The 22,464-nt window shown below is 37.9% G+C and overlaps 1 protein-coding gene across 1 annotated transcript; it reads left to right on the forward strand.

The window, feature by feature from the left end:
* MYEF2 (myelin expression factor 2) lies at positions 1-22,450 on the forward strand. The gene is made up of 18 exons (XM_067555812.1): positions 1-240; positions 4,365-4,594; positions 5,791-5,843; positions 7,089-7,096; positions 7,208-7,301; positions 8,193-8,384; positions 9,262-9,415; positions 10,532-10,581; positions 10,668-10,731; positions 10,899-11,000; positions 11,184-11,234; positions 11,308-11,379; positions 11,460-11,546; positions 11,707-11,808; positions 17,331-17,402; positions 18,800-19,005; positions 19,078-19,129; positions 21,638-22,450. Exons 1-18 carry the CDS (start codon positions 83-85, stop codon positions 21,799-21,801), a joined length of 1,911 nt encoding a protein of 636 aa, XP_067411913.1. The 5' UTR covers positions 1-82; the 3' UTR covers positions 21,802-22,450.
* Positions 22,451-22,464: the final 14 nt, after the last annotated feature.

Consider the following 22,464-nt stretch of genomic DNA (forward strand, 5'->3'; position numbering starts at 1 on the left):
TTGAGGCCAGGGCCGGGGCGCTCAGGGGCTTTTCAAACCCAGCGGCAGCGGCGCCACGCCTGGCCAGGAGCTCGGCGAGGAAATGGCGGAGAACGATAAGCCGGAGGCCGCTGCGGCGGCGCCACCGGGGAGAGCGGAGGAGGCCGTAGCCGCCCCCGACAACCAGCCTCAGCAGCAAGAGGAGGAGGCGGCGGCGGCAACAGCGACCGAGAGCGGCGGCAGCGCCAATGGCGTCAAAATGTGTGTGCGGGGCTGGGCCTGGGCTCCGAGCGGGAGGGGGCCAGGCAACGCGGCTACTTGAGCGCGGGGATTCAGTGGGTCGCCTAGGCCGTGGCAGAGAGGTAGTCTGCCTCCTATCCTCTCCGGCAAGGCTCCTCCCCCGCCACGAGTGGAGGAGATGGGGCTACTCTGGGGGGGGCCCATCAGCTGGGAGGGGATTGGGGACGTGATTGTGAAAGCCCCCGCCCCCCGTTAGTGTTGTGGCGTAGTTTGAGGGCGGTGTGGAGCGGGAGGCGGTTTGGGAGAGGGGAGGCTCGCGAGGGCTGCCCTGCGGTGGGGTGCAGCGCTAGGGAAGGGTTGCTTTTCCCATCCCATTAGCCTCTTGAGAAGACGGGGAGCGCGGCCCTGGGGCAAGGCAGGAGGCAGTTGCATTATACTAATGATGAATGGCGTGCTCGCTGGGAGCAGTGCGCTTCCTTGCACGGTGGTGTGTCTGCTGGCTGAAGCCAACCCTGTGCGTGTAACACAGGCAGTAGGCATGGGATTCTGAGTGTAAGGATTACATGGGTGGGAGTTTATCATCACAGCATGGCAATCCATCGGTCGCTTTTGAGCAGTGAAACATTCAGACCATCCAATACCATAACTTGTTCTGTTTATGCCAGGTTTTTCAGGAGATGTATGTTAACTTTGTATTGCTGCTATTATTTTTATTCCTCTGTCTGTAAAGCTAGGTTACCTTAGAGCCATGAGTCCTCTTTTGCAGGTGGAAAGAGAAAAATCACTACTGGTAACACATCTTGAAAAGGTTTTAAAAATTAGGAGCTTCCCTGTAAATCACGGTGGTGCTATTTTAAGATCTAGTAAACCATGACTTGTCAGGGACAAAGATGGAATATTACTAGGGAGCTTTTAAATGTGATGTAAAGCAAATGGATTTTCTAGAACTGATGATTTTTTACCTCAGACCTTCAAACTTACTAGCTAGCCAATGGTTGAACATAGGAAGACTTTGATCTCAGATCAGTATAACTTTCAGCTCCTCATTTTATCCAATTCACACTTGGGAGGAAAGAACATTTTGTGACAGACTTTTTTTTTAATAGGTGGTGGCTATTTGAAAGCTGTATAGATGTTTGAAATGTTAAAAGTATGGATTGTGGTAAATAAACACACATGAGGTCAGATTAAAAATAAAAACATTTATAAAAAGGGATGAAGAATAAAGGCATTCTTGACCACACATTTGTGTAGATTATAGTTTACATACTTTGGGGTACCCTAGGTCAGGTTTTTCTTTGTTGTGGGCTTGGCTCTAAATGCTCACACTCCTGTCTTTTGTGGTTAGTATTCTTGTCTCTATCCTATTAAATAAAGGCTGTATGTAGAGCCTTGCATTTTCAAACTGCTGTGCAAACATCAAAATGCATCATGGTGATAATCACAGTTTGCATATTAGAGAGACTTTTGTGTAGTGTTTCATTTTTTTCTGGGAATGTAACAGTTATGGCAATGACTTATCAAAAACTTATTACCCTATATTTTTGTTGGTCGAGTTGGGGAGTTTATTTAGAAAGCAGTGCAAGATGTGGTGGTCTTGGGTAACAGGATTTAATGTACACAGAATCCCCCCCTCCTTTCCTCTGCAATCATGTACAGAAAGCATTAAGTGTTCATTTTAATGTGTGTCAAGAGATACATTTCAGTCTATTTAACTTCTCCTGTAACCAGATCTATTTAGTACTCATGTGAAAGTGGATGATGATCTATTATTCCAATCCTGATTTATGCACCAACTTAACCTTACTATATTGTGTAATAACGTCACTACTTTGAGTAGTCCTAAGAACTTGCATCTGTGTTTGCAGAATCAGGGATCTAGTTTTGGAACTTTATACATCCCCACTTTGTACCCATTTACTAGTTTGTAGGATTCTTATGAACAGAGCCATTAGAAGTTCCTAGAATAACTTTTTGAACACAGTACATCGAATAAATAGAATTCTGAGCTGTCAGTATTTTAACTTTCATATCTTGAGAAATTGAGTGCATATTACAAATTAGTAATCTAAACGTCGTTTTCTATGGCTTCATTATATGTAAACTAGGAAGATTTATCTTTTTATTAATTTTGTTTTGAAGATTTATTTTTTTTGTGCAATTTTGGATTTAAATGTTAGCTTCTGTTTGTTTCCAGCTGGTGCAATCTTCTAGTTAAAATTTAGTATCTACAATCAGAAAATAAAATTCAGTTTAATTATTTTATTTCTTGATATCTTAATTATTTATGCAGTAAATGCTAATAATAAATGCAGTTGATGTAATCAAAGTTTTGAATCATGATTATGTTCCTACTCAACTTTGGCCGCAGCACATGTTGATGCATACTATGTTGGGACAATCTTCATCAAGTAATTGACTAGAGAATGAACAAACTATCCTTTTGTGTAAAGTTTGATTAAAATAAAGAAAACTTGCTGTTTAGAAGGTCTGGGTCAAGAAGTCAAATATAAACACTTACAAAACACCAAAAAAGTTGTAGCTGCTCTATAGACAAGTATGAAGGCAAAGTCCCTATTCTTAATTAATTAACTTATAACTGATGACCCTGTATTGCTTAATTTTATTACTTTCCTGGGAATTCTGTACTGATTGACTACTTCTGGCTGAACGGACTCCACCTTAAAGTGAGATGGAGTAGTTCATAGCTCTTAAAGTTGTCATTTCAGTTGGTCTCCAGACCACCAAGGTAATGTTGCTTTGATTCCCGGAAGATTTTTTTTGTAGTCAGGGAACAAACTATTAAAATGAGAGCTCAAATTTTACAGAAAATGTTGGGGTACCCTGCCTCTGGGGATGCATAGAAGTTCTGCATTCATGGATTTCTATATTCCTTATGAATGCTTAGGTGATTGATTTTGACTTTTGCTATGTATAAAAAATAAAAATACTGCACATGCTTGTTTTTTGAAGAACAAAACTGTGTATTTTGCAAAACAAGAGTAGGTGATTTTTTGGATTGCTAACTTTGACACTATTTCATGAATTTAAAATGTTACAAATGCAACATTTTACCATATACATCTTACAAAAACACTGCAATAATCTCTCAACTAACTTGATTAGTACATATTTTGGCTACCAAGCCCATTTCATGCCAGTACTTCCTAACACTTTCTTTAAAAAAAAAAAAAAAAATTGTTTCAAATTCATGTTCTGAATTCCTAAAATGGAATTTGGCGTTGTGGATGGAAAATAAATGGAAGCACACCATAGAGCTTTTCATTTACTTAGCGCAACAGCAATAAATTGACTTTATTGCCCACTCTGGGTATGCTGGTTGGTTACATTGGAAGCAGTGGTTATTTTTCATAAAGAGGATCTTATGAAGAGTTCTTAATTTCATAATTCTTCAATAAACACAAATAGTCCCGCGATGTACTGTATTTATATAACTGAAAAGTTTATTTTAGGTCTTTTCAGCTACACACTGAAAGTGTCAAAACTTGGTGTAAAATTTTAGGTCCTGCAATCCTGTTCAAACAAATATAGCTAGTAAGGAGTTGTGAAGATAGTGTATTGCTACAGCAACAAGTTAAGTGGGAGTGTTCCACATCCATCTCGTCTACAATCTTGTAGTACATTTTGGATAATAAAGGCTGTTCTGACACTTACACAATATTCGTCTCATATCTAATTTTAACCAGTGTCTTATGCAAAGACCTTTCACTACACTATTTAAAACACGTAAGTCTCAAGGCTAGTAATAACTAGAATGATACATCTCAGTTGCATAAATTTTTAATAAGTTTCTTTATAACACCACATTGCTGGAACTTGACAGGTATATTAGAAAGGAAGTACAACTTCATTAGACTTCCTTATTGTGATTACAAAGGAATAGTCTGGCCTTCCTTTGCAAACATTAACTTCATATTTTGTTGCCCAATAAATCAATGTGTTCATGAAATCGTTTAAAATGAAATAATTCTTAAAATACATTGATTAGTATTTGGAAATTATGGAGTTCTGAATGGTAGTTGCAAAGTTAATGGCATGCAAAATGTGAAATTTGCCCTATTTTAATGTAGAATCGTACCATTATCACGAACCAAAACTAATCTATCTGTCTCTTGAAAATATAGGGATAATGATGAGACAGCAAAGGAAGAGAAAACATCTGTGAAGGAAAAGTATGTTCCAAAACCAAAGGCAATTCCATCTCTTGGAAACAAGAATAGATTCCATCCGTATTTAAAGGACAAGAATCCAGGCACTGGAGAAAAGAAGACAATTAACCGTAACAGAGTTTTCATTAGCAACATCCCATATGACATGAAATGGCAAGCTATTAAAGATCTTATGAGAGAGAAAGGTAACTCACTCCTGATAACCCCCTTCACATAGGAAGGGGAGGAACTTAACATATTTTTGTCCTTTGAGCCACACAGATTTGACTTGCATTTTTTTGTTGTTGTTTTGATATATCTATCTTTCCCCCTCTCTTTTATTTGAGACAACTGCATTGCAGGGTAGTATGGGTAAATGAAGTGTTCACAATCTTCTGCCATTCTAGTGTGACAGTAGAGAGCTACCAGTATATGCATGCCCTCATGACTTTTTAAAGAGATTGTTTTGTCTAGTTGTAGTCTTTGTAGATTTTTAAAGGGCTATTGTATTTAAGCAATATACTTAGTGTGTTAACGTATGAATAATAAAGGATGTCTTTCAAAAGATGTTTTGTATTTCCTTGGTGGAATCTGGCTGTGGAATTAACTTTGTCTGCATTGTCACTGCCATGACTGACTGGAGATCTATATTAAAAGCGTGTTACTGCTGTTGCAGTTTTGATAGAATAATCTGAACACCCCAAACTTTTTACTCTGGACAGTTTGGGGAAAAATAACTCCAATAAGAATTCTGTAAAAAGTTAGACCTGTTATTTTTCTTGAAAATATTGATTCTTCAAAAGTAATGCAAAGCACACTTGGCTTCTAGGCTGTTAAATAATACCAAAAACTTTTTGTAACTGTGCTTGGTGTATCTGTTGTAAGGTGACATGACTATTTGATTGGTTTTATTCACTGAAACTTTAGAAAGTGTGTGGCTTGCTGTGAAATATTTGACTTGTAAATTTGGTTATTATATTGAAGGCAAAGTCTTATGATTGAAGACATTCAGGTAGAAAGTCACCTTAAAACAGCTGTTGTGAGTAGGATGACAAATGTCACTGAACAGTGCTAATGTTGATGTTCTAATCTGATAGGTTAAGGGACCAAGTGTATATCTGAATTTGTTCACCAACTATATCATACTGGCCAAAATATGATCTGTAGTATGAATTAGGTTAAATATAGTTGTTTGTATAGCTCTTGAGAATGTGGCTGCTGCATATTTCTGAAAATTAGCTAAATTATATAGCCATTGACAGGAGGTATGTTGGTCTGGTTTTGATTGTTGGTGAATAATAGGTGCTTCTCTGTAGAGTTGTGCACAGGGGCACAGTAAAGCAAGATACTGGTGTTTAAATGCATTGTCTCTTGGTATTTTCCCTTTGTATGTCTTATGTAGTTGGTGAGGTTACATACGTGGAGCTGTTTAAGGATGCTGAAGGAAAATCAAGGGTAAGTGCCGTGGGCAACAATCTGCTAGAGGTTTAAAAGTTCCTCAGCAGTTTTATTTTTGTATAATACTTGTACCAGTTACTGGAAAGTAAGTTTCATTTTTATTTTATTATGATTGACTTGAGGCTTCTGTATTAGAATCAGTCTGACACTTTCATGTAAATCAATCTAGCTGGCTGTAAGGGACGAGTTATTTTATAAAAGTTAACAAATGGCATTTACTTAATTCTCCTAAGGTAATAGTTTTCAGCCAACACTTTAATTTAGGATTTTTGTTGTGTTCTAAACTGTTTTATGTAAAGGACTTTAAAAAAACTACTGAATTGACAAATTTTGCAAGTGTAATATTTTTATTTGAGGCCAATAAGTATAAAAATGTTAAGACTATACTGTTTGAAGAATCTAATTTGACAGTTTACAGGACTAGTGCTCTGAACACTTCGGATTACTGAACTTGCCTGTTTTTTAAACTGAATGGAAGGAGGTGGTTGGCAGCCAAGAGAGTGCCAGCTATGAGGCACTTAGAGTGAAGAATGTTAAAGCTCCTTTGTCTTTTTTAGTCAAAAGTTTGAACTATAGTAGATCTGAACCTGCTGTATGAACTGAGAAATGCAGGTTTGATTCTAACTGAGCAGGAACAATTGTTGTAAATGATTTCCCTAACATTTGTAAAATAAAAATTGTGTGTTTTCAGTTTAGTCTCTATATAACTTCTCACTTAAAGCAGTCCTAAACTGGTTGCTTTATTAAATGGGGTTTGGTGCAGTCGATAATTTACTTTCATGAAAAGTAACTTAACTTTTAAATGTAATTCCAAAAGGTACACAAAATCTTTGTATATTATATGTATGTGGAATTTAATTTTGTACTCAAAGGTCAGCATCCAGTGACACACTGAGGGCATTGATCAAATTCTTTTAACTGTCCTTATTATCGATCTGTGTGGCATTTTTCTGTAGTCCAATTCTGGTTTGGCTCAAAGAGAATAAAATAAAGTTTAGAGTATTGTCTTTTGCATTTTAATGGTAATATCCACTGCAGTATGTTTGTTCAAAAGAGACTAGATGAAATTTTTTTGGCTACCAGTAAAAAGCATGTGTTTATAAATTCTGGAGTTGAAAATCATCTAATAAATAGTTATTTAACGGTAATGTGGAATCTTAAAATACTATATTACAGTTATATTTACTGACTCGTTCCTTTTTTTTTCTCCTTACATATGTTTACAAATCATCATGGATGTAGGGTTGCGGGTAAGTTTCTTTCTGTGTGTGTGTGTGGAAAGACATTAATGTCCAAATATTCTGCTAGCTTTTTAAAATTAACTTTATTTTAATACTCTAAATATTTTGTTCCCTCTTAAGTGTGGTTGAATTCAAAGATGAAGAATTTGTAAAGAAAGCATTAGAAACTATGAACAAATATGACCTTAGTGGAAGACCCCTGAACATTAAAGAGGTATGAATGTTACTTTGTTTTAGCTTGAATTGGTGAAATCTTTTATAGGAATGCTTAAAGTGGCTTTTTACTATACATTAAGTGTTCTATTAGCGATACATTTCTTCTTCTTCCTCTATAGTGCAGAGGCCTCTTATGTTTCCTTAGCTAGCAAGGGGCCTATTGGTCCCTTGGCACTGTGCCTTCTGTAAGCCAGTGTGACAAAATCATGATGTGTCTTAAAGACTGTAGTATGTCAAAATGAACAAATGCCTTTTAAAAAACCCAACAGTATTTTTTAAAATGGTAGATATTTCTAATTTCCTACCACTTCTATCGGTCAGTTTGTATACTTTTATCAAAATATGACTTTAGTCTCCCAGTCAGATTGTTCTGACCATTTTATAGTGGGACAGGGGGATGGAAATAGAATGATTGTGCAAATTGGAATCTCAAGTAAATGTCAAAATTCTCAATGTAGTATATAGTGTTGGCTCCTATCATAGTACTTTGGAGTGTTCTGATACATTTTTAATCGTGAAATTAACATACTCAGAGTTCATTGAATTAATTCAGTGCTTGGAAGAAGATACTAGACTGACAGCCCATTAGATTGAAATCTTTTCTACTTGTCCATAGGCTAGGTACAGCATGTGAAGTGGCAGTGCACGCTTCCTCAACAAGTGCTTTGCCAATATGCCTCAACCCTCATCTGAAAGGACCCACCTCTAGAGGTGAGGGAATTAGGTCTCCATGCTAATTAAGTGCTTGATCCCTCTGCTGACGCTGACAAGGATATTAGTTGATGATTTTGATGGGTTTTTGTGCAATTTTAAAATAGTACTTTGTTTTGTTCAACTCTCAATCCTGCTGTTGATGAATGTGTTAGCTTTACTTTTAAATGTGTTCTAGGATCCTGATGGTGAACATGCTCGTAGGGCATTGCAGCGTGTGGGAGGACCATTCCCAGGAGGACATGGACCTGATATGGCACCTGGATTGATGAATTTACCCCCTTCAATTCTCAATAATCCGAACATTCCTCCTGAGATTATCAGTAATTTGCAGGCTGGCAGGCTTGGGTCCACTATTTTTGTTGCTAATGTAAGTTTAAGCACATATTTAAAAAATATTATTTCTAGTCTATCTTAAAAAATCTTTCTGTTCAGTAGTACCCATCTCTTGAATTATGCAAGAGTATCCACTCACTCTCTTCACTTAAAAAATGCATATAAATTAATTTTAAGGTCTGGTATTGCTTTCTTGAAACTGAAGAGGGAAAGAAAGCCTTCATGTGCCCAGGTTGAGGTGTAAAAACAAAATACTTGAAATTGACTTTAAACAGCTGTAGACTACTACATAGCAGGACTTTTTGAAGGTCTTCACTCTGCTGTGATCCTTTCTTGCAATTTTTTAAAATAGTATTTACAAATAGATTTATATCCAGTAATTAACTTTGGTTGTTCTTTAAAACTGAGTGTACTTGTTAGGTAGCAAGTGTATTTGTTGTCATATTTATCCATCTTGTGCAAAGAATCTTGCCAGTTACTCTGCACAAAAAAATTATTTTATATTATTATTTTAATGTGGTGATTTATTCTGATTCTCTTAGTAGCTCAGAATTTGCACAAATTTAAGAAATACTAGAGGTAGTTTCCAGTTTTTCTTTAGATGTAACTTACATTGAAGAGAATGCAGGTATTGCAAAAAATTTCCTTTTCTAATCAGCATGTTAAAAGTTGAGAAGGAGGGAAGCAGACAGAAGTGACAAAAAATCATCACTTTTTTCCCAAGAGATTTGACACATTGACATGTTAGACTTACTGAAGTGGACATGTGCCATAAAAATATAGTGTATGTACATATTCCTTTGTATCAGATATTTTAGGAGTCTAAAAAGTTACTGTGCTGCAAAATCTCTTCTAAATTATTTAGTGAGAAGAGATAAATGTATTGGAATTGTTTAATTTTGTATATTAAGCTTGACTTTAAAGTTGGCTGGAAGAAATTAAAGGAGGTGTTCAGCATTGCTGGAACTGTAAAACGTGCAGACATCAAAGAAGATAAGGATGGCAAGAGTCGAGGAATGGGAACAGTCACTTTTGAACAAGCAATTGAAGCAGTTCAGGCAATATGTATCCTTGTTTTTGAGACTGTTGTCTGGTTAAAGGAGCAATTTGTTAAATATGGATTCAGTATGCATTGAATGGTGTATGAGTGTATGTGACTTAAAGCTACACTGTATCCATTTGCATTGTAGCTAGCTTGTGTCCATGCTAAACTTCAGTCTCTGTGTATATGAAGACCTTGAGCATACTCCACAAAACAGCTTAGGTCCCTAATTTTGGAGTTTAGGTGGTTAATTCTTCATGCCTGGCACGTCACTGAAATCCACAGAACTCTTGCCTGACTGCCATCTAACCTTGTAGGCACCTAAACTAACTTCACACTTATGTTTCCATTGTAAAAATTCCTTGGGCACCTAAATTTTAGACTGGGAGGCGTGTACGCTTCTGCCCCACTCTAGGCATCCAGATGCCTAAATTCTAGCAGTTCATGAACCAGGGGGGAAGTAGGAATTAATTGGTTTGTGTGGCCTGGGGCAGCCTCTTGGCACATGCACTAGATTAGGTCCCTTCAAAATCCAGCTGGAGGTGGTGGAATTGGTAATGCCCACTTTATAACTGTTAGCTCAGTAGTTAGAGCACTCAGCTGGGATATGGGAGACCCAGGTACAATTCCCATCTCTCCCCCAGCCCCTTTGGCAGAGAGGGTTTGAACAGAAAGTGGTCTAACCATTGAACTATGGGATATTCTGATGCGGGGCTTCCTCAGCCTCTCTTGTTTGGACCCATTCCATAGTGGATAAAAAATGAAAGAGTGGTTGGAGCAGGGGCACTGTACCATGGTCTCCCACCTCCCAGGTAGGTGCCCGAACCACTGGACTATAGAGTCGTAGTCTGTCTCTCTTGCCTGGTGATTGTTCAGCTGTGGATATACACTTAAATAGTCATTGGGCCAGAGAGAGAGACTGCAATCCAGTGGTTAAGGTTGAAAAGGGAGATGATTTGTTCGGTGATTGTCTATAAATGTCATTCTATAAACTAGCTGATCTTCTAAACTGGAGAAGGGGTGAGGGAACCACTCAGAAGTGTGAGGGAGGTAGATAGGCTAAATTATAAAAACAATTCTTTGAAAGTAGGTAGGTTGTCTTCAGTAGTCAGATCAAACTTCTTTGACTTGGTCTTCAGCTATGTTCAATGGACAGTTTCTATTTGATAGACCCATGCATGTAAAAATGGTGAGTTGTCTACCCATTACCTTACACCTTACTTTTAGCTAAGCTAAAATGTAGTGAAATCCCTTCTAATACTCATTTCACATCAGGATGACAAATCAATTCCTCATGAAGACTTCCGTATGGTGGAGAACAAGACACCCCAGTTACCCCGTGAGTATGAGCTATAATTTTTCTTACTCCTTGAATTTCATATATTTTGATGTGCAATCTGGAATTGTGTGATGTCATCCACGTCTTCTGGTGTACACATCTGCAAGGTCTCGTTGTGCAACAGAAATTGTGACTCCTGGTGTTGATACTTACTCTGGTTTTCAAAGGTGGCCTTGGAGGTATTGGGATGGGACTTGGACCAGGTGGCCAACCGATCAGCGCAACCCAATTGAGCATGGGTGGTGGAATGGGGAATATGGGTCCAGGAGGTGAGTATATTTTTATTTCTTTTTTCTATAACTTTAATTGTTCTCAGTCTTGCTTCTGGAGAAGTTGTTTACTTATAATAAAGTAAACCTTGAATAGTATGAATTTGATAAATCGATTTACATAAATATAGAGAAGGTTTTTTTTTTTGTACTCTAAACTGAATGTATAACTTTTTGTTTAAGGTATGGGAATGGATGGTCCAGGCTTTGGAGGAATGAACAGAATGGGAGGAGGTATATGTTTTTATTTATTTTCTGTTAACTTCTTTAAAATATAGTATAGAAAACATTTTTCCTTATTGCATAGGTATCGGTGGATTTGGTGGAATGGAAGGAATGACCAACATGGGAGGATTTGGTGGAGTCAGTAGAATGGGAGGTGAGTGAATTTTCTCTCCCTCCTCTTTCCCCCTCCACTTTTAATTCATTATAATTATTAAAACTCATTCCTTTACATAGGGATGGGGAGTGTAGATGACTTCAGAGGAAATATGGGCAGTGGAATGAGTGGGGGCATAGGAACCGGCATGGCAACTGGCATGGGAGGTAAGTCAGCAAACTTAAATGTGAGCTCTTCAGATTTGTGCTTTAAACTACTTTCCATTTAAATAAGCAGTCGTAAAATATGTATTTTATTCATATCTTATGTTAAAAATATAATAGAAAATCTATTGCAACTTTGGTTTGCTTGTTGGTATATTCTCAGCAGAAATGTTTCGTGGTGGAATGGGAGGAAGTATGGACAGAGATTTTGGTCGCAGTGACATGGCAATGAACCGTGGCTTTGGTGATTCGTTTGGAAGAATGGGTATGATAACTCTCTCAAACTTGAGTTCCTCGTGGTCAATCACAGTGTGTTGCAAGCACTCTATTTCTTTTGACAAGTAAACCAATTAGTAAATTTGACTGCTCTTCAACCTCAATCTCCAAAGAGTATTTTTGGTAGGTGCTGCAATGATAGAATTTAGATCTTTGCATAGAAGGAAGTATTGTGTCCCTGTCCAAAGATGGAGTGGTATAAGGTAGCATGTATTTAAAAGTAGCATTTGGGGGGGGAGCAAAAAAAAATTTTTTTTTTTTTTTTTTTTTTTAAATATTTAGGTTAACACAGTAACTTTGTCAATATTTGAATAATTTAAATTCCAGGACACCCTTCTGGAAACCCCATACCAGCTGTTCAAATATTTGTCTTGCAAATTCTGTGGCCCTCTCATTAGTGCACACTGGACAGGTTGTCCTTCCTCTTCATGTAAACTGGATTGGAGGCATCCAATAGGAACAACGAAATTTAGCATCTTCTAGCTTCTGTCTCTTTCTCCCTTGCACATGCCTAGTCTGCTTCCTTTCTTTTTTGATGCAAGTCAGCTCAAGGCTGTGTTGATATTTTGTTCACTTTGGGTCACCCTGTCCTGTGCATGGATGTGGCACCTTTTTTTTTGACTGAGCAGGTTTCACTACTTTCTTGGCTTCACTTGCTCATTTGGGACAAAAATATTCTTCAGAAATAGAGTTTAGGCTGACCAGAAGTGCAAGGATGAGCCTGGATTTTTCATAAATGGAGCTGTTTACTGCCTTCTCTCTATGGTGGACATGCTAAAGAGATGAACCTTCTATTAACTTCCTCCATGAAGGTGCAGAGTAGTATGAGGTTGACTGATAAAATCCTTCATGATATATGGATGCCTCATTAGAAGAGGCAGAGGGGACTGGTTTAGGTTCCCACTCTGAAGGCTGCTTGTTTTAAAAAAAAAAAAAAAAAAAAATCCTGAAGGAGAAACAACAACATTGATTAAAAAGCATGATTACTAATTTTAGTTAGAAAATCCTTTTTTAGACTAGTGCTTAAGTCAAGTTATTGAACCATTCTTTACACAAGTCAGTGTGGAAGCTCTGTTTCTCCCTGCCAGTAAATGGCTCCTACTCTTCATACATTCTTTGTTTGGGGAGGGGCGTCTTCAAGGATTGGTCCACTTCACAGAATATCAGTGGGTCCTCTTGACTCTCTTGAATTTATGAGTTGCATCTCTGTCTCACAGGATGATTCAGTCTTTTCTTCAGGGGCAGAAAAGAAGATTCTCAGCCATGTAGTTTTGTTATCTTTACACAATCTGGTTAATTTGTCCCCTTCCAGAAAACATCAGATTTCCTAGTATCTGTTTTAGGCTATCTGTCTTTTAAGATGGCAGGAGGTCTTTGTCCCATCTTGGATTTAGAGACTGAACAGTTCCTTGAAAGTGAAGAATTTCAAAATAGAATAGTTTTAGGTTGGTAGTGGCTGCTCTGAATTTGCACACCAAATTTCTGAGTTGAAAACACAAACTTAGCTCTGACTGCAGGTATTTTACATTAGTATCACATTTTTTCCTGTGTATTGATAATGTCAGCCTCTGCAAGACGCATATGCATTAAGTCTGTGCATTTTAATTCTGTCATGAGGAATTGGATGTGGGAATTCTGCATGCAATAGACCAGAGCAGACCAGCCAAGTAGACTACAAAACAGCTTACTGTAGAGTGGGGGAACTTACTGCAGCGTGGGGGGTCAGGGCTCTGCCATATACTTGCATTCCCTGGTGCTGCTGTAACAGGACTAGACAGTACATCCTTGAAGGTGAAACACTGTGTCCTGGGCTGATTTGTATGTACAAGATCTGGATCCCTGCTTCCTATGGTCAGTACTGTTTAGGGACCACTGAGCAGGATAGCAGTGTCAGAGAATGGAAGTAGTTGGAAGAGACCAAGATAGCTGCTTGTCTTGATTGTATTTTGACAGTGTGTTTGTATTTAGTGAGAACTTGATAGGTCCTCTGAGCTTATGTAATTTTAATTAACAAATGGGGGGAAAACAGTATAGATTTTACGTAATAACTGTTGGTTTATGCTGTGCTTAGCTGAGGAAGACCCTTGTGTCCTCCTATCCCATTATCTAGGCTGATGCCTTCTTAATTAAGGAAGACGGGCCACTGCTGCTCAAGGGGATCTTCACAGCTTTAATGCACCCAAGAGTCTGTATTGCTCATTTCAAGGGGCATTGTCTGAAGTAAAAGGATCTCCCCTCTTACTTGCCTACAATATTAAGAAAACTCATGAACCTAGAACAAGATCTATGAAATCACCTACCTAGATGATTAGCTAATTTAGAAGTTTGGTTATTAAAGGCCATGACCAGAGTAGAAGTGTCCTTGAGTCTAGGAGTCTTCATTAATGACAGAGGCCCTTGGCAGAAGATTTCTTGCTCCTGACAGATGCTGGGAGACTAGTGTTGCCTTCAGAGAATCACTTTGAGGATAAAATCTGATTACCGATTAGCATGGGAGATTTCTTCAGCAATCTGAGCTCTGCTGAGATTGTTTGGTCTTACTGTATCCTGTTAGGATTTAGTATGCTGGTTTCAAATTTTTCCTACAAGCTCTGCAAGTAATTCCTTATCATGGAGGACACTTTCAACAAAAGCAATGTGTGTGAAATAGCCTTTCCCCTGCAAGTCAGAAAATGTGTTGCATTGTGGTGAAACAATGAAAAGGGTTCCTGTGCAGGACCCAAACACAAGCTTTTTGGTTTGGGGATCCTGTCTGATCTTATCCATCTGGCCCAAGAAAATACTGCGCTTCAGAGAGCGCTCTTGATACCCACCTGCTAAATCTCTGAAAAAGCCCAGCTTGCATTGAACAAACTCAGTATTCTAGTCAGAATCAGCACATTATTCTGAGGTAAGGTAACACTGATGTTGCATATATAAATTGTCAAGGGAAAACAAACTCCTTCTGTGAGAGACCATCCTTCTATTTAGGTTTTCAGAGAACAATGATATTTCCGTTTTGAACTCTTCTGAGCTAACCAGTCTATCAGGTTTATTATGCAGAAAATATATCCAGCTTGGGGAACTGTTTTAGTAATTGGCTATTCAGTGTGTGTGCAGTCCGGGCAAGTCAGTCATTGACTTTCTGTGGCAAAAAACCAGACCAGACAGACAAAAAATCCAGAATGTGAAATGTTTTCCTTCAGATAAAATAGAATGGGCAACATGAAGTTTGTATCCTTCCTTCTAGCCCATACCATGTACACTCATGTTTTCTTTAATATGAAAGCTAATAAAATCAAGCAAAACAGTGTCAAGATTGTGCAGATAGTTCTGGATTGAACAAGTTGTCAGTTTGAGGACATACATTGGATGGCATTAGAATCCCACCCATTTGTCTTCTCATATCAAAATCTATTGTCACAGTGACGCTGCCATTGTCTAGAAGTGTTAGTCTCTTGGCCTGGCTCTAGAGCAATTCTTCATGTATGATCTAGGTTTATCAGAGAGTTCTCTCTATTTTCTTCTCCATAAGAATGGCCATACTGGGGTCAGACCAATGGTCCATATGGCCCAGTATCCTGTCTTCCAGTAGTGGCTGGTACCAGGTGCTTCAGAGGGAGTGAACGTGACAATTTATTGAGTGAGCCGTCCCCTGCTGTTCAGTCCTAGCTTCTAGCAGTTAGAGGTTTAGGGACACCCAGAGTGTGGGGTTGCATCATTGATCATCTTGGCTAATAGCAGCTGATGGACCTATCCTCCATGAACTCATCTAATTATTTTTGAACCCAGTTATATCCTTGGCCTTTACAGCATTCCCAGGCAATCAGTTCCACAGATTGATTGTGGGTTGTGGGAAGAAGTAGTTCCTTATGTTAGTTTTAAACCTTCTGCCTCTTAATTTCATTTGTTGACCTCTCGTTCATGTGTTATGTGAAGGAAGTAAATAACACTTTTTTTATTCTCTTTCTCCAAACAGTTCATGATTTCATAGACCTCTATCATATTCCCCCTCAGTGGTCTCCTTTCCAACCTGACCAGTCCCAGTCTTTTTAATCTCTCCTCATATGGAAACTGTTCCATATCCCTAATAATTTTTGTTGCCCTTCTCTGTGCTTATTTTCTGTCTTATTATCTATCCCTTTCCTCATGGTTCCTAACACTGTTAGCTTTTTTGGCTGCTGCTGAACAATGAGAAAATGTTTTCAGAGACCTGTCCAGGATGACTCCCAAGATCTTTCTTGAGTGGTTAACAGTTCATTTAAAACCCATCATTTTGTATGTACAGTTGGGATTGTTTTCCAGTGTGCATTACTTTGCATTTATCAATATGGAATTTCATCTGCCATTTTGTTGCTCAGTCACCCAGTTTTATGAGATCCCTTTGTGATGCTTTGCAGTCAGCTTTGGACTGAACCATCCTGAGTAATTTTGTATCATCTGCAAATTTTGCCACTTTACTGTTCTTACTGTTTACCCCTTTTTCCAGATCATTTATGAATGTGTTGGACAGAACTGATCCCAGTATAAACCCTTGTGGGACCCCGCTATTTACCTCCCTCCACTGTGAAAATTAATGCTTTGTTTCTTAGCTTTTAACCAGTTACTGATCCATGAGAGGACCATCCCTTTTATCCTGTAACTCTTTACTTTGTTGAAGAGCCTTTGGGGAGTGACTTTGTCAAAGGCTTTCTGAAAGTCCAAGTACTCTGTTTCCACTGGATCACTCTTGTCCACATGTTTGTTGACATCCTCAAAGAATTCTAATAAATGGTGAGGCATTATTTCCTTTAATGAAAGCCATGTTGACTCTTCCCCAACATATCATGTTCATCTGTGTCTGATAATTCTGTTCTTTACTATAGTTTCAATCACTTTGCCTGGTACTGAGGTTTACTCCAGAAAGAACAGCACTTTAGTTGCTTACTAGAAAATCTGGGCAGCGACAGGCAGTGTAGTGCTGTGGTACCCTCTATCAAAGCCATCATGCGGGAGCTATAGAATGGTGGGAATAAAGTACTTTTCCCTAGCCATTTCAGTCTTGAATCCTTCGGGAGAGAAGCAAAAGCTTCAAAATAAATCTCCTGCTATTGGTTACATCAGTTGGGAGTGGGGATGCCAGGAGCTCTTTCCAGTCTATATTTCTCACACCAAGGTGGTCCTGTTAGCCTCGCTTTGGTGCTCTTGCAGGATCATTTTATTTTGATTCCACATAGTTTGCCCTGGTGGTAACTTGTCTGTAGAAAAGAATTTTTTACCTGGAAAGGTGCTTTGGAAAGCATCTTAAAACCTGTAAAAAGAGGTAGGGGCCATCAAAGTCACTTATTAGAGGCTTCCCACCAGCTTGCATAATAAGGGACCAACCCATCTAATCTACACTGGTGAAACCAGTCCACAGAGAAGAATCATGAGGTAAGAGTGTCTTTTGTAGTTTGTCTTAACTATTACCAGTGTAGATGCTAATATTTATCTGGCTTTGTTAATTTACAGCTAGTCTTAGCATATATTGATTTTTTTTCTATCCTTGTTTAGGTGGTGCAATGGTTGGTGGTTTTGCAGGAGGAATGGGAGCTTCTAGCATGGGCCCAGTAGGATCTGGAATGAGTAGGTTGATTGATTTTAATAGAATGTAAATGATCAATGCATAGATGTAGCAGAAGATTTTTTAAAATAATTAACTTGTTCTAGTGCAATACTTTGTCAGTTGTAGGAAAATATTCATGTAGCGGTCCCATGTTATGATTGTAATTCTAATTGTTCTTGGAGAAGCTCTTTTGCTAAAGGTGCTTTCCTTATATAGTTACACTGAGTTTACTCCTCAGTTGTTAAACTTCTTCGTAAACTAAGTATTTCAGATGGAAGGAGCAGCATTCTGGTAAGCCTTTTCCCAAAAAAATAGTAGGGTGGTTTATTTGTAGGAATCCTACAAAGAACTTTGGTTTTTCAATACCATAATTTTCACAGTGAGTGAAAATCATTTGTGGTCTAGAATTTCAGATATGATTCAGTTAACTTTTTGTGTACAACTCTAATCCTGAACTTGTGTAAAAGCAAGATTCATAATCAATAGGCATGATGCCTTCAAGCTGGGATAGTTGAAAGACATTAATGCCTTGCCATTGGCTATCTTGGGTGGCACATTAGTAAAACCACTTCCTTAATTCTCCAGACATGTGCAAGACCTTGACCCCTCCTACCTTACCTGAATATTTAATTGTGGATTCATAATGTTTTCAATAGGATATTTATCTGAGTGCCAATAGTTTCATGTACCTGATGCAAACTAATGTGCTTTAAAATAGCATTTAGTGTTGGAAAGTCTAGGCTTCTGATATCACGGAGTTGCTATCAATGACAATCTAGTTTAAATTGAAATAATCTTTCCTTTGGAAGACAATGCCATTAGGCAGGTAAAAATCTGTATGTGTATCTGCATTCAGCAAAACTGGCATTTTTGTGTTGGCTTCCTGGATTTATAATGGTCTAATTATCCATGTTCTAAAACTTCCATAGTATTTTCATTTCATCTTTTTGGTCCACTGTATGACTTACTAATGCAATTTGAAAGTCATTGCACTTTCAGTTCCTGTGAGTTTGTCGTGTTACTCATTGGAATGCTTTTTATAGATATAGAATTGTTGATTGAAGAGTACTGTATCTGCTACTTGGTACTTATTGTACAATACTGATATCTTGGTAATTCAGAAATGTTGAAATAAAAACATAAATTTTAGTAACGTGCAAAGAATATTATAACAATATTGATTGGGCTAACATACTGATATTTGCATCTGCTTGGAGTTTATATGAAATATGACAAACTTCATTATCCTCTATGTACTGGACTGGTATGTTTCTTACCTAAAATGACTGCATTTTCCCCACGGAAGAGACCCAGTTAGTTAAATTCACTTACAATATTGCTATAGCTTGCATTTAATTTAATATGAAGTAAACTTATTTTTATTTCCTGAAAATCTTTTCTTCCTCTCTCTGCGTAGGTGGTGGAATGGGTGGTATGAATTGTATGACTGGAGGAATGGGAATGGGGATGGATCGGATGAGCTCCAGTTTTGATCGAATGGGACCAGCTATGGGAGCTGGCCTGGACAGGAACATTGATATAGATCGAGGATTTGTGGCTGGCCCAATGGGAAGTGGCGTGAGAGAGAGAGGTTCTAAAGGCAACCAGATATTTGTCAGAAACGTAAGCATGTGAATTCAGAGTTATTTTTTCCACTCTGTCTGTATATATTACTAATACCTGTTTTCATTCTAGCTTCCATTTGACTTGACCTGGCAGAAGCTAAAAGAGAAATTCAGTCAGTGTGGTAAGTATATGAAAGGCTGCAAATGTTGCCCCTGTATAAGCCATAAAGACAGAGCTTAACAAACGTCCATTCCACAAGTAGACAAAATGTTAAATAGCCTGAAGACTAGTCTGGCCAGCCTTATCCTGCTCACATATCCTAATTTCTTAGAAAATTACTGTACTAAATTTACCCTTGCAACTTCAGATGTGACTTACAGCTAGAAGCAGATTGTTTTTGTTTTTTTGTGCACTAGATGGGCTTGGTTTGTGTATTTGAGGGCTGTGGCTTATTAAAAGGAATAAAAGCATTCTTGCGATATTGTTTGGCTTTGTATATGGAAGACGTGTAGGATTGCTGTGGATATTCAACATAACACTGATTTATGCAGGTAATTTGGAAAGCCTTTATGGCCTTATTGCTAAAATGCATGAGTCATGGGGCTTAGATGTGAGAACAAACAATGTGTTTCCCCGGTGAAAACTCACTTTCAGAACTCAAAACCTAACTGGCTTGCAGAGTAGCATTTTTACTTTAGGGGGGAGTGGGGGGGAAGGCGAAGAGGAGGAGGAAATAATTCTCACCATAGCACTGCCATCTGATATATTGAATAGACGGTCATAAACATTTGTGCTATACAGATTTGATAGCAAATGTACATAGGTTTTCTCCAGGCCAATGAAGTTACAGATGATTTTGACTTCATGCAAAGATGTTCATTGTTGGGATGTTATGGATATGTTTACATAGCCAAAAAACAAAAAATACCCCTGCAGCAGCGAGTCTCAGAGCCCAAGTCAACTGACTTGAGCTGGCACTACAGGGCTAAAAATAGCAGAGTAGACATTCCCACTTGGGCTAGAACCTAGGGTCCAAAACCTTGGTGGGGCAGGGTGCAGAGGGGCCTCAGAGTCTGGGCTTCAGCCTGACTGGGAACACGTACACTACTGTTTTTAGCCCTGTAGTGCAAGCCCAAGTCAGTTGACCCAGCCTCTGAGACTTGCTGTTACAGGGGTGTGTGGGTTTTTGTTTTTCTGTGTAGATGTAAGCTCTGAGACTGTGTTTATGCTACTTAGCAGAAGTGCATAAGATGCTGAATTAATTTCCAGTCTCTTGCAGCTATTTTTCTACCTAGCCTAGAAGAAAGTTTATCTTCAAGCTATATTTGTGCCTAGAACCCATAGTCATGGACCAGCGCCCCATTGTACTTGGCTTTGTACAAACACAAAACAGAAGATGGGCCCAGCCCCAAATCCAAGTTCAATAGTAACCCCTCCCCCCCCCCCTTTTTTTTTGCAATTACTCTAATCTTAATAGCTGCCTTCTTTTCATGTGTAACCTTAGTAATGTTGCATCTTAAAATTAAAAGAATTTTGTGAACATTGGAAGATGCATCCTTTAAAATGTGGAAAAATCTTTACAAGCCATTCTGCAGATGTTAGTATAAAGGGGAAAAAAACTAATGATCCTAATAATATGTGTGAAAATAGGATCTCTATTTAAGGGTTGTCTGAATACAATTCTTTGTATTGTTTTAGCTATATGTGTGTCTAATCTGATAATACTGGTAAAACCCCCTACTGTGGATGCAGTTATATAGTTGTAACGGTGCTTATACCAGAATAGTTTATATTCATAAATTTACAGAAATAGGCTATAATGAAATTTAGTTTTCACACCAACTAACATAGTAATTGTTTAATGATTTTAAGAATGATTAGTACAAATCAACAAAGCCTGTATATTAGGCAGATGTCATTAAGGGAATAAAAAGAATATCTGTCTCTAAATGTTTCATCTTTCTGTAAAAAAGTAGTCTTGTATAGTGTGCCTCTTAAAAATGAGTCCTACATTTTAGAGAGGCTTGCGTACTTTTGGTGGCTTGGCTGTATTAACATGTTGGGACTAAATGGAGCACACTATGAAATATTTTCTTAAAATAAGCAGATGACTGGTTTTCTGCCTTGAGTGTTTAAGATTACGTAGCAAGTCTTCCATCACCATGTGATTACTAGCATCTAAACTGTCTGATAGTTCAAATTGTGTCTGAAAGGGCCTTAAAACTGGTCTTATTCTAATGGGATTCTTCTGTTTTTGCAGCTGAGCTCACTTAATTCAAGCAAAAACATGTTTAATCCTATTCTGGTATGAGAGAAGGACTGTTAACTGTATGGATTTAGGGACTTTTCATACTGATTCTCGTCTGCTGTGTTGGCACATGTTATGTTTCCTTTCAATAAGTAACCTCTGCCTGAAAGTATGGGAATAGCAACTTTTATTTTCTAAAAACTGACACCTCAGATTGTCCCAAAGATTCAATCTGCTGCAAGATGGGTGCAAGCCTTACACTTGGTTAGCACATTTGATGGTAGTATATTTTCCAAATATCTAAGATCAGATGTGTGCTAAACTTTTTTTTTTTTTTTTTTTTTTTCCCAAATGCTTTTCTACCTCAATTTGTCATTAGATCTCTAACTTGGTAGTACAATATAGCCTTGATAGTAACTGCTGTTTAACTTATTTATTCAGGTCATGTAATGTTTGCTGAAATAAAAATGGAGAATGGAAAATCAAAAGGCTGTGGAACAGTCAGATTTGACTCACCAGAATCTGCTGAAAAGGCCTGTAGAATAATGAACGGCATAAAAATCAATGGCAGAGAAATTGATGTACGCTTGGATCGCAATGCATAATTTAAAACTGTGTTCAGGAACATTCCTATGTCTGTTTAGCTTCTATATCCTAGTAAGTCATTTTTAGTAACATTGTATGCTTAAAAAAGCTGTAAAAACAAACTTTTAAATCCCACCAGCCTTTAACAGTATAGTGTTTAATATACTGTGATTCTTGTTAACTAAATCTTACTATGTTTGGTTTTTAAGGACAGTGTGCCTGATTTTCAGAGGTACTGAGCACCTGGAGTCCCTTAAAGATAGTTGGAGCTGTGGATGCTTGTTGCCTCTGGATAATTAGGCCAAATGTCTCTAGTCATTCAGTTTAAATGAATGGTTATACTGTTTTTAATAAAATAAGCCATTTTCTCTGTTATCTCAAGATTGCATAGTGGGATTTGTTTAGTGTTTCAGATTCCCCCAGCTGGTATCAACATTGTAATGTAAAAAATTAGATTATCCCTTCCAGAATTTTGGTTTTATATATGCATTGTAGTCTCACTGTAATTCTTGACTCTAAAAGAAAGGGCTCCAATTAGGCTGTGATGTTTTATTTTTAAGATTACTTTTATGCCATGATTTAGAACTTCTGTAAATAAGTTTTAGAGCCCAAAGGGAGTTTTGGATTTTTTTATTTGACTAAATGAAGAAATTGATCCTTTTCTCCTCATTGTTTTGTGTCTT

The sequence above is a fragment of the Emydura macquarii genome, unplaced genomic scaffold, assembly GCF_026122565.2.
Source record: "Emydura macquarii macquarii isolate MOO-44397 ecotype Brisbane River unplaced genomic scaffold, CSIRO-AGI_Emac_v2 contig_1644, whole genome shotgun sequence".
Taxonomy (NCBI): Eukaryota; Metazoa; Chordata; order Testudines; family Chelidae; genus Emydura; species Emydura macquarii.

Bases quoted from the DNA above. Each gene is read 5' to 3' on its own strand.
- MYEF2 (XM_067555812.1), top strand. From the start codon at position 83: ATGGCGGAGAACGATAAGCCGGAGGCCGCTGCGGCGGCGCCACCGGGG. The intron at 241-4,364 runs GTGTGTGCGGGG...TTGAAAATATAG, and splicing joins AGCGCCAATGGCGTCAAAAT to GGATAATGATGAGACAGCAA. The intron at 17,403-18,799 runs GTAGGTTGATTG...CTCTCTGCGTAG, and splicing joins CCCAGTAGGATCTGGAATGA to GTGGTGGAATGGGTGGTATG.